The following is a 12,572-nucleotide window of genomic DNA, read 5'->3' as shown; positions in this document are numbered from 1 at the left end:
AATCTGATTAATCTTATAACAACATTTCATTCAGAGGTAAATTAGGAATAGTACAAAGAAATCAGGTATCTTCTGGGATGTTTTGAACTAAAAAAAGAGAACAGGACCAGTTCCCTATTCCAGCTTGGGGAGTGGTAACCTGCTAAAGCTCCCACTTTTGCCAAAAACCAAACAAGAGTCTGCAGAAAAAATCTTCCCAAGCATCGTGGTTTAGTTTCTATCGCAAATATCCTATTACACTTGAATTTAGACTAAACAGGTAACTTTCTCACAAGATATAGGAGATTGTTTTAGGTCAATATTAAGTAAATATGTCACTTATAACAAGAAATTTTTCCTTTCTAATATAAAATAATCTGCTAGTGGAACATTTTTATTAATGTTAAGCAATTATTGATGTAAAACAAGCTCATAGATCTTGTTGAAAAGTTGTTTGTTAGTTTTGTTTGAGTCATTTGCCCCAGAAACTAAACCAAAAATATTTGGTAAGATTTTGTGTTTTCAATCATACAGTGTTTTGAAAGAAAAAAAAAAGTACAAAAAAACAAGAGGACAAAGATTGTATTTATTGTTCTCCTGGGTTCCAGTTCAAGAATATTTACTTATTCCTTTGTTAGAGGAGAAAGGACAGATTGTCCGCGCTCCCTGCTGAGGCCTGTGTGACGAGCATTTCAGACGTAGGAAGGACAAAACATGCATGAGCCGCTCTGATGTGGGTTTCTACTTTATGCATTCTTCATTATGCATTTTTGTGAACAAATTACTGAACTAACACCTATTGAATGCATGTGTGATCATATACCCATTTATTTTTTTTTTGTTGAATGCACTTTGAGTGGAAGAGAATATGACAAAAACGTCCTTTGCGAGCGTCTGTGGAGCAACTAAACCCCAACTCTCAAAGGCTGCCATATGGAGGCTGAACTATTTTAGAGCAACTCCTCCAACGCTCTCAGGTCACTCATATGCTCAAAATCTCCCAGTAGGGACGAGTGAACAGCCCCGTTTTTGAGTCCATTAAGGGCTTAAGAAGGCCAGACAACAGCTTTCACTTTCAGACAGTGATCTGACCTACATGCACACACACAAAATAAATGCAATGAGACAGAAAAATAGACACCTAAACATATCGCTTAGTCAAGCAGAAAATTGATTCTGGTGCCTGGAATTTGGAGTTTGAATGTTTTTGTGTGTAAAAGCAGCATTAGTCAGTCCAGTGTTAAATACTGTAGATTTATTTCGATGCCAATACAAAAATAGGCAGAAAAATGTTAAAAGTCTGTGTGTGTTTTTAACCATGTGAATGCTTAACCTAACTAGACATGTCACAATGACAAATTTAACTGGACTATAAACTGCAATTATTGTAATAAACAACAATGTTGTCGTTCTGAGACAGCATGTAATTAATATAAGAATGCCAGCACACCCTCTCAAAGATCAGTAAGTATTTTTGTAAATATCACCTTATGCTGAACTGGAGGATATTTCAACACAGCCCACATGCAATGCAATTCATTAAACGGAAAGAGAAATGTTACTTTGTGATGTAACACCGTGAACCTGGGTGTCTGTCTCTTTAAAATCTACTCTTTCTTAAACTCTGCCTCCTGGAAGTCATCACATCACTCCTTGATTAACCCTTTAACAATTTTTTTTACCAGTGTTGCACTCAGACGTAACTCATAGAATAAGCTCAACGAATGCGCCGTTCCACCAGGTGTTTGCTAATTGCTCTCGGCTAGTCTTTAGGAGCTGAGTGGGGCGGTCGCAGGGGAAGGCTGCTCTGGGGTGGACGCTTGGAAACTACATCTCTGAGGTGGACGCTTTGTCCTTGAAAGCAGAGCTAGGTCCACTCTGGTGTTTTTTCACAGCTGAATGGTTGCCATGGAGATTGAGTGATTTCTCAAACATGCATGAAATAATCAAGGCAACACGCCAGGCATGTTTTGATGGGGGAATAGCATGATAGCATAATGGGAAGCTCCAAGAAAGTAAATGTCACATAATGCTGCTCCTGAGTTTTGGGTTGAAAATAATCAAAATAATGAAGAAACTACATTTAGAGATGGAAATATGGAAAATGTCCTTCTACCAAATGTCATAGAGCACTATCAAGCTACACATTTTGACATGTCTTCCAACTCTAAGAGGTGGAAAACTGGACATTTAGACAAAAAAGAATACAAAAAAAAAAAAAAAAAAAAAGAAAAATGTACCAAAAAGTTGAATCTGCAGCTCATGCAAAGAGCACATTGCAATAACCTAATGGCTGCTTGATACGTTTCAGGTGCCACATTTAAAAAATAAGTTGGTTTTTACTTGAAATGGAAGAAGTGTACTCCCACTGGGGAGCACAATGTTGACAATGTGGCTGCCATCAATGTTAGTGAGGTTAATCGGTTTCAACACAGTAGGTCACATCGCACACAGAGACGGGGACAAAAAGACGCCATATGGGGTGTGCAAGCAGACAGAGGCTCACTGAGGCAGCCACTGCACTGGGGACCCAAATGTGACCATATGCATAAATACATAAGTGAAGCACTGCCGCGGTGCTGTGATGTGGGCTACATTTATGAGGCAAAAGGACATTTCATTTCCCCTCATGGTCATTTATTCACATCTGAGTCAGTTCACTTGCTGTTTCTTGCCCTAAAGTTCAGAAGGAAAGATTTGGTCTAAAAGCCTCAAACCCCTTTATTTCTTTATATTCTACATCTGAGCAGCCAAAGTCACTTGAATCTTTTAAAGACAGACGAAAAGTTTAACTTCCCAAGATCTATTTTCATGGAAATATTGTTGTCTTGTTAATTCTGGCAGTGACGGGAGTAAAACGAAAAACTACTAAATTACTTCCAGGTGACCAGTGGCACAGAATTCACTCCATCAGAGGTCAACGGCCTTCATGCTAAGCTTCGTACCAACTGAACAGTTCAGGATGTTTTTGGAGTCTCTTCTGACAAACACAGACTTTCTACTCTGACACTGGCTGTTGTAAAAGTTTGAACAACAAATATACCTCAACATGCATTAGTATCACAGTGGAGACCATCTTATTTATGGTCTTTTTTACTTCAGTTGTTTGGGTTTTAGTCAAGCAGCATTACTGAACTTCTTGATTGACTGGTGTGAAAACTGACATTTCTTAACATTTTCTTTCACATATTTAGATATTCTCTACAAAAAGATTGGGAATAGTTGGAGGTAATAGCCTAAATCACAACCAGGATCAACTGTAATTTCTTATAGTAGTGTTTCTCAACGGAGCCGTACCGCCCCCTTTGGCAGCGCCCCATAGGGGGGGTTCAGAGGACAGCAGGGGGCGCTGGCAGATATTTTTACAAAAGGGGGGCGCTGGGATTCCTCTGGGGGGCATTTGCTCGATGAACTTTACTTCTTAAATGCTCAACAATGCCATTTTAGACTTGAGTAACTTGCTAACACTGTATTGTGCAGCATTAAAACATGCTTTGCTGCAACCGCATCAATGGCAGCTCTGCTTCTCTTCAGTGTTTGTTCGCTTATTAGCGAAGCTCCGTTCTCTGGCTGATGACGTTGCTGTGATTCACTTGTCTGGCGTCTGATTTTCAAATGTTTTGTGTTTTAGTAAGGATTTTTATATATATGGTTTGGAAGTGCTGTGATCATGTCAAACTTATATCAAAAAGTGTTTTATTGTCCGTCTGGATGTTGTAGTTTTCATAAGTATTTCTCCTTTTGTTGTTGCTGTTAGGGCCATTTATAATTGTAATATTTATTATACATCTAACGATATATTATGAAATATTAAACCAAAAACAGAAATTTTGACTTTTAGATGTGAGAAATTCAACTACAACCCAGAAAAAAAACATTTTTAGAACATGTTATTTCCAACACAGTGTCTGTATGCTGACATTGAAAAAGACTCAGTAAAAGCTGTTCATAGCAGCCGTTGTAGTGGACGCTAATTCATCACACAGAAGCTTTATAAGTGAAGAAATAAGCCTGGATGTACATTTCCAGCAAGTAGAGCAAACAGTATATTGAACAAAGTGTTGTGAAGATAAACTTCCAAAGTCTTCTAATGTGCATCAAATCAGTTGCTGCTGGAGACAAGTGGAATCATGAAAAAAGAAGTCCCACTCTGCGTGTGTGTCCCCTCGTTACACACAGATCCACACACACTCAAGAATAAATCACATTTTCTCTCCCCCTGAAACGTATCAGTGGGTTTGAAGCGAAATGACAGGAAGCAAATGAAAATATAAGTCGCAGTATCACGGAGGGACAATTTTCAACACGCATGCAGAGTCGGTAATAGAAAATATTCATTCTTCAGAGAATGGGAGGCTGAAGGAGACGAAAACAGACTCTTCCTGGTGCCTTTCCTAACATTTATCTCCAGAGACAAAGAAATAAATCTTTCAGATTTTAAAGGACAGAGGCAGGGGGATAGCCAAGCAGAATAATAAATTAGAGGAAAGAAGAAACATAAATAAGTTAAATAAGACAATGCAATAATTTGAGAAATGTTCCATAATAAATGATGCATTAAATTAATTAATTAAATGTTGATGACACTAAAAAAAGAGGAAGGAAAAACTGAAAATGAAGCTCACAATTAATTTGTTCTCTATCAGCGTGGTTATATATTAATAATAAATATGACCCGTTTGTCTCTCATGGCAGCTTTCACCTTCATGAAAGGTGTCTAATCAACTCAGAATAATCCAGCCGCTTAAATGTACAGAAGGACTAAATACTGCAAAATGTTGACAAAATAAAGGAACCCAATTCCTAAGCTCTTGATTGAAAAACTTTTAGAATTTTATTTTAAAGTAATTGATTGAATGCTTCTAATTAAAGCAGAAAAAAGTAAAACTTCTTATTTGTACATTGTACACTTCAGCTTTTCATCCACTTGACAGAACATTTGTTTCATTCAGTACATTTGTTTACCTCCATTTCTGTCATAATTTTTCCCATAAACTTATTAACACGTTACATAAAATGTGTAGCTTATTGTGGATGATGTGCTGATTTCTGCTATCAACTTTTCCCTGTCAACACAAGATATTTGGTAGAAGTGGTGAAAACGCCTGAACTTATTTAAAGCTCTTTAACTGCTGACTGCAGTAAAAGTCATTCAGGTTTTACAGTCTGAGATTAAATGTTTCTTGCTTTATTTTAGCTACACCCACAGTTTCATCTCCAAATGATGAGTTCATCTTGTTTCTTTTCCTCTGGGTTTCTTACTGCTGTAGGACTTTAGATTTTCTGTCTATCACCCAAACTTTAAATGCCCTGTTGTATTTTTGCTTTAGACTCTTCCTTAATGACACAAAAGGGCCACATGTCAAATAAAGATACTGCAGAGGCACAAATTCATAAGTCACAATTTGTTAACCTGCACATCTTTTTTAAGGCTTAAGTTCTGTCTGACTTTTTGATGGACAGTGAGTTTCCAGGAACGGTTCTGAATATCTGCTCCTTTTTTGACACAGGACAGAGGGAAGGAGTAGTTTTCTACAAATGTGAACTCCATATTTATCAGGTCAAACCATACAGTGCAATACCATATCACTGGTCAATTTATCCACCAAATTCCTATATTTTCTTTGTATTTAATTTGTATTTTTTTGTATTCTTTCGCGTATGCTTACTGTGTGCCACTTTTTTGCCTGTTAGCTGCTGGTAACTTTAATTTCCTGAGGAAGTCTTCCCAAAGGATCAATAAAGTTCAAGTCTAAGTCTAAGTCAATTGCATCATCACTGATTAAAACATGTTCAGTTGAGAACTTAGTGCGAGTCTGTGAATAATGAGTATTTCAAGCTTTATAAAACTAAAGGATAAATAAAAGCATAAGTTCTAACACGGCTGTAACTTTGTGCTTCAAAGCGAGGGGATACGTCTTTGCTAGCCTCGAGTTTTGTCCCAGTTTCTAATGAAAGAAGAAAGTTGAAGTAGAATTTTCTGGCTGTAACTAGCACTGTTCAAACTCAACATTTTTATAGTTTATGTTTATTATTTTCCCTTAACAATGAAGCACGTAAAAACTTTACAATATTGAAGAATAAAGGCAGAAATAGACAAAAACAATCCTTAATGTGGTGCAACTACACCAAGAGTGAGCTAATGCTTCTTAAAACATAAAAAAACATTTGACCTGATGTATCTGGATTCATATGACCAAAAGAAATCATAAAAAGCTTTTTGCTTTTAAAATTGTGTTTTACCTCATCTACATGCTTTGTTTTGTGTGACAGTTTGTTTGTATTATTTACTGAGAGTGTGTTTACCTCATATTCTTCCTTAAAGCCATATCCTTGTCCACATTTCATCTGTGTGATGTGCTGCAGGAGATCTGCAACTCGAATAGCTGGCTGAAACTGGCCCGCCTGGAACTGACCTATGAGAGCAAAGCCGTTTTTCACAGAAACTGTTAAAATAATCTGGATGGAATTCATTGAACAAAATGTGAAAAACAAAGTTGCTTCTTTTGGATCGACTCCTTTGGCTTTAAATGACCCTAATTAGCCTGTCAAGGGTTTCTTAGAAGCAGTCAAAGTACATATCAAATTAAATGTGGACAAACATTTAGGTAAAAACTACTTCCTGGTTGGAAATGCAACAAAAATAATAGTCGAAACCTGAATTTTGACCGCTAAGCTTTGAGCTCACCAAGAAACCCAAAGTTCAGTTCCAATATGGCTGCCATTCCTCACCAAAAAGCACCAGTTGCATGTGGAGATGACGTACAATTATATGACTTATACCTCAGGTCAGATTCAAAACAAATGTCTCAAGAAACTTAATAAGGTGAAAGATCCAGTTGACGTACCGCTCTGGTAGGAGAGCTCCACAGACTCACAGCCTCCGTAAGGAAAACTTTGTAAAGTCAGGGACGGCTGCGCCAGAGACGGCTGGCTTCCATCTGTTGACACAAAGACAGACAAGCAGACAAGGAGAGTATTGTTTTATTTTGAGACGTAAAACATGAACTGCAAATAAACATTACAGTAATAGACAAAAGCAGAAAGGAGAAATGGAAGAAAACCAACACAAAGTTCAGAAACAGCAGATAAATGAGTCTCTAATAGAGGTGTCAGAATCCCAGTGTGTTTAATAAATAAAACAAAATTCTGAGGTATTATGGTGACTGACAACCAGTCAGCTCAATAGATTGGATAAATGCTTAGTGTGACGTTGTTTTTGTCAAGGAAAAAAGATGTGATATGAACATGCATGACTCCATGATTCCTTAATAGATCTAATTGCATGTTAATAACTTCTGCCAGTTTATTGGTGGCCTGAGGTAGCTTCTACAATTAGTCAATGTAAACACCAGTTTCCTGCGATAAATTAAGGATAATTTGGCTTAAACAGGAGAATCCAGAAAATTGTGTTCTGTTAGAAGGGAGGCGATAAAGCAAACAATATCTAAAATAAATCTAGAAATGACAGAAGCAGTTCGTGACACATGATAGTAGTGATAAGGTAGCTATGAGAAAAATTACAAGAGCAAGAAGAGAGATGAGGGAGGGGATGTAACATCCAGGGGGGAAGAGAGTCACTGCAGAGAAAAGAGCAGGAAGCTTAAAAAAGGTCAGTTTGCTCACTGGAGGAAAAGTTCTCCTCTGATTAAAATCTTCTGAACTTTTTTCATTATATTTGGCACCAAAGCAGGAGTTTGTGTCCAGTGCTGTGTCAGCAGGTTTGTACTCCATAGGATCCAAATGACTTCAATAAAACCATTAAAACAGCAACTTTATTGTTTTGTCTCAGGGCTTTAACTTCAGAAGAAGTCTACATCGTTATGAAATGTCTTCAAATTGAAGTTAACTAGTTATAAATGGATATGCTTCTGTGGTGACCTCTCTTTGACCCTTTTGATCAAAGCAATATTAGTTGATTCTCAATTATACTGTGTGTTTGTCCCATATGCACAGTTTCAGCTTCTCTGTATTATTAAACTTTTTCTGAGTTATGTTTCCAGAGCAGCCAGGTCGATCCTCCTGAGGTAAGACTGCTGCTTTTTTAATTCATTTTCAAGAATCATCTTATCACACCTTCCCTTAGAGTCACACTTTTTATGCCTTTTTTCTTTAGTTTTCTCTTCTCTTTCATAAACATCATGTGGCTATTTTCTCTTTAATGAATGCGTTTGTGTTTTCAACTAAGAAAATATGTGTGATAGAAAGTTTTAATTAACAGTCGATCCAGAGGTCGGTGTTATACACAACAACTAAGAGATATTGGGTTGTCATACAACATGATGTTCCTATTCAACAATCTGCTGCGTTCAGTGAAGGAAATAAGCATGAGGCCATGCTAGTTAGCCTTAGCATTGGTGGCAGGCTGTGCTGAACCAGTTGTAGTGCAGCAGAGCGTGATGGGGGGTGGGAACGGGGTTTACACTATAACCATTGACACTGGGAGCACTGGGAGAAGCCAGAGGAACTCTATATTTTTCACACATCATCTGTCTTGTATTATCACCACATCTTGGAAAATTTGAACAAATATGTAAAAAACTATTTTTACAAAGGTCACATGCTGCAGCTTGAATTAAATCAACATAGACCTTACGAGCTTCTCGAAGGCGTTTCACCTCCTGAGTTATAAAAGTGCTGTGAGATCCAGGCTAGCGATGGTAATCCTAAACTCATGGTGCAGAAAGATCCAGGGTGCGGCTTCAGACTTCACCTGGAACCTTTGCAGCACAACCTTAGGTTCGTTACATCTTCAATCCGAATGTTGCATCCCCACAGTTCTGGTGCATTGCCAAACTGCTAGACCTAAAGCAACAGCGGCTGTGGGTCAGTTTCCAATGACAGCGGATGCAACATCCACCAAACTGCCTAAAAGACTCAACAGCCTGCTGACCATCATCATTTGTTAGACAGTATGCTTCATGAACTGGAAATGCATATTTTTTTCTTCACCTAAATTGAGACGTGTTGCTGTGCTGACCTTATTGTGACGTTTAGGGTGTTTGAAAACACATGATAAGCTCACCAAGGTCAAATATGCATTAAGCCAGGCATGAAATGAATTCATAGCAGCAGCTCCACAGCAGTGACTATGATGGAGAACATCTCAATGCTAATGGGTGGATTTATTGACCTCCAGAGGCACAAATATGTGTGTGTGTGCATGTCGGTCTGTGTGCGACAAGACAACACTATCATGCATGAAAATGTGTGAGTTTGACTATGCAAGTAAGAGAAAATGGTATACAGAGCTACCTGTACACCATTGTGGTGTGTGTGTGTGTGTGTGTGTGTGTGTGTGTGTGTGTGTGTGTGTGTGTGTGTGTGCGCACGCGGTGGGAGTTTGTGCACATGTATGAAGGTCATTTGTGCTGTCATTGTGTGTATGTTAATGCAGTCCTTCATGCTCAGTAGTGTGTGTATTATAAAGTTCCTACTTCCTTCCCTCTGACTTTATTAAGACTTAGTTATGGATGACTTGGGCTTCTAGTGTTCCTTTACTGTTTCTTAATTCCTTCCTCAACACTCCACCCCTATTTCTACCATGGCAGTACAGTAAAGTGTGTATTATAAATTGTCAGGTGCGTATGTGTGTGCTTATTCTGGCATGTGAACACAAATGAAGATGATTTATGAACTGATGGTTGAGTCTTGATCAGATTTGTTTGCACTGGAGTTCCACTGAATTACACTGGAGAAATCATGCATCACCCTGGTGCCTGACTCCAACTTCTGACAGAGGACACAAATGAATAACCAACGCCGTAGTCCAAGATCCGAGAACCACAGAGAGTCAGAAACGCCTGGAAATAGCAGGTGCCATTTTTACCATGAAAACAATCAGCAATGCATGCAATCACAATGGCCACTATGCACACACTACGCAAAAGACTCCACTTCCAGTAAGCCAAAGATGAAAATGTAGAGGAACCCACGATAACCTTACACATTTTACTCAAGTTTACTACAAGATCCAACCAAACAACATAATTATAGAAGCCATTGGATGTCTGTAAGGAACATGTTTTACCAGAACATCAGCAATTAGATCCTGAGGAGTCAAACAGTTATTGCAACTGAAATATAAATTATGTTAAACACCATAACCCTACAGTACTAAGTTATGTATTAAATTACAAGTGGATGGTTGAACATGCTCAACTCAAAGCAATTAGTACAAAAAAAAAATCTTACACAGCTTTTACCGTTAAGCTTTGGAAACCCAATAATACCCAATGAAACCCAAAGAAATGTCTGTGAACAAGGAATTTCTATGTAAATGCAATGGGTCAAGATGCAAATAGCATGCTTTGCAATCCTTTGAACATTAAAGGTTAAGAGCTGGATGCACTCATGATGCTTGGAGTTAGAAATCTCTGCCGGCAGCATTTAGAAACAAAGTGGAAACCGCTTTGGATGATAAGTTCATCTTTCTGCATCTCCTTTTTCTGTCTGTGAAGCATGAGGTCAAGTTCAACTTCATTTCACTGCTGGAGAGCCAGGCCAATGAATTCTCTCTGGTCTGAATAAAAATCCCTTCCGATGTACGAGACATTACATTTTCTAGCAGAGCAACAACGCACCGACATGAAAAATGGAAACTACAAGTTCAGCTGAGCTGAAAAAACAACAACAAAGGAGTGCAGATGGAGATCTGAGGATGACAAGACGGAGATTAAACATATTAGCCCAACATGTAGAGCAAACAATACAGATTAAGGAAGCATGGGGAGATTTAGGGTATTTACTAAAGAAATTTCAGTGACTAAGCTAGCAAGTTGCTTGTTTTTGCACAAATTATCATGCAGAATACAATAGATATGTTAGATTGGTGGGGTGGAGTGTGTCATAATTCTGCAGTGTATTCTAAATGGGTGAGTCAAACATTGAAGTGACTATAAACACAGGTTTCATGCAAACATGCAAGTATGGTCAAAACCTAAAATAATATACCCATAGAGACCAAGAATATTAACAATAAATGTTTTTCACAACCTTCGTGTGCTCAGAAATCTGGTTTAAATGAAATAGCTCATCTTATATCTGGATAGAGGTTTTAGCCAATTTTACATAATCAATATTATTTGTTTCTAGATTGAGTTTTATGATTGGCCATTTTGACATGTTTGCAGTGTAGCTTATCTGCTGATTGTGATACAGTGAGCCAGCCAGCTAACAGATCGAAGTGCACAGAGAGGAGCTCTGGAACGTCAGCCAGCATTCGAGATGAGCCGGGAAAAAAACAGCACAGAGGTTCAATCCTGCCTCCGAACATAAAGGTTAAAAATGACTCTCTCTGCTGCACTCACCTTCAATTACCCAGCAGTGCCACATTACGGCCAAACAAAATGACTACTATTAGCCATAATCACCTTACATGCAGCCTAATGTTATGCTGAACTGGACGAGGAAAATAATTGCTTTTCTGTGAAGCTGTGGAAAAACTACTTCCAAAACAGGAAGTGCTGTGTGTAGAAATTAAACATCCTATCGCCATCTTCCACTGCAGAGGTTTGGTACAAAAACCCTTCAGGTGCAGCAAAAATCCTCCAGAAACAAACTGTTGCCTCCCAGATGGCTGCTGGGGAACACTGACTTTTCACTTTAAAGGACTACAAAAAAAAAAAAAAAACATCATTTTCCACTCCCTTCAAAATGGATAAAGACCTTTCTATGTTCCCAATGTTGTTTGTGAAAAAAGAAAATGAAAGCCCATAACTCCCAGAATAAGCACAGAACACCAGAGCATGTACGGCTGAACAATGACTCAATAACAACATGTACTGCAATAGACACATGATCAATATCCATAGATTTTATGTCTGAATATTCAATAATTTCACCAAACTCCGATCCAGAACCGCACAGCATTATGGGGAATGTAGGCAGAAAAAAAGAGTTTAGTCTCTCAACCTGCTAAATCCGGATTAGCAAGACTGGTGGAATCGACTAATTCACTCATTTTTTGGTTACCTAGCAACTCACTCACTCTTTGGTTGCCTAGCAACAACCTTAGTGCCGTGAGCAGCAGCAGTTTAAGGTTTTGCCACTGCGGCTCATTGCTATTGAAAAGAAAAAAGCAACGGCATTGAGTGGAAACAATGGGAATGAATGTGTCTAATTGGCAGTACTTCAGATATTTAAAACAAAAAATTAATAATTATCATGACTGACTGATATGAGACACTTATAATGTGATATGATTTTCAGATTGATAACTCAGTTTCCATCCTTCTAGTTAAACATAATATTTTGTAATATTTACCTTATTGGCCAGGAAACAATTTGACTCTTGACATACTGAAATAAGACTGACAGGAACTTTTTTAGAAGGTAAGAAAATACTGAAGCAAAAGATTAAACTGGAAAAAAACCATCCAAACAGAAACAGCTAACCGTGCTCTCTACCCGGCACAGTGGATTTACCCGAGCTACTTGTCCCTCTCTTTGATCCTTCAATCCGAAAGTCTCCATCAGCATCATCCTAATAACTTTCTCTCCCAGGTCTCTGTCTCCCATTAAGCCACTGAAATACGATGCTCCCCGGCGCCATTCAGCTTGCTGGTGCTATTATCCATTTTCACTAAGCTAAA

The 12,572-nt window shown here is 38.2% G+C and overlaps 1 protein-coding gene across 1 annotated transcript in view; it reads right to left on the bottom strand.

The window, feature by feature from the left end:
* The window catches only part of LOC129372664 (receptor-type tyrosine-protein phosphatase T-like), a 292,638-nt gene that overhangs the window by 51,779 nt on the left and 228,287 nt on the right, over window positions 1–12,572 (bottom strand). Inside the window, 2 exon segments of the mRNA XM_055050081.1 lie at window positions 6,286–6,395; window positions 6,828–6,920. Coding sequence (XP_054906056.1) covers window positions 6,286–6,395; window positions 6,828–6,920 — 203 coding nt within the window.

Source organism: Poeciliopsis prolifica, unplaced genomic scaffold (genome assembly GCF_027474105.1).
Source record: "Poeciliopsis prolifica strain line A6 unplaced genomic scaffold, Auburn_PproV2 SCAFFOLD030, whole genome shotgun sequence".
In the NCBI taxonomy this organism is placed as follows: Eukaryota; Metazoa; Chordata; class Actinopteri; order Cyprinodontiformes; family Poeciliidae; genus Poeciliopsis; species Poeciliopsis prolifica.
The sequence above is the reverse complement of the archived record's forward strand: the minus strand, read 5'-3'. Positions and strand labels throughout refer to the sequence as shown.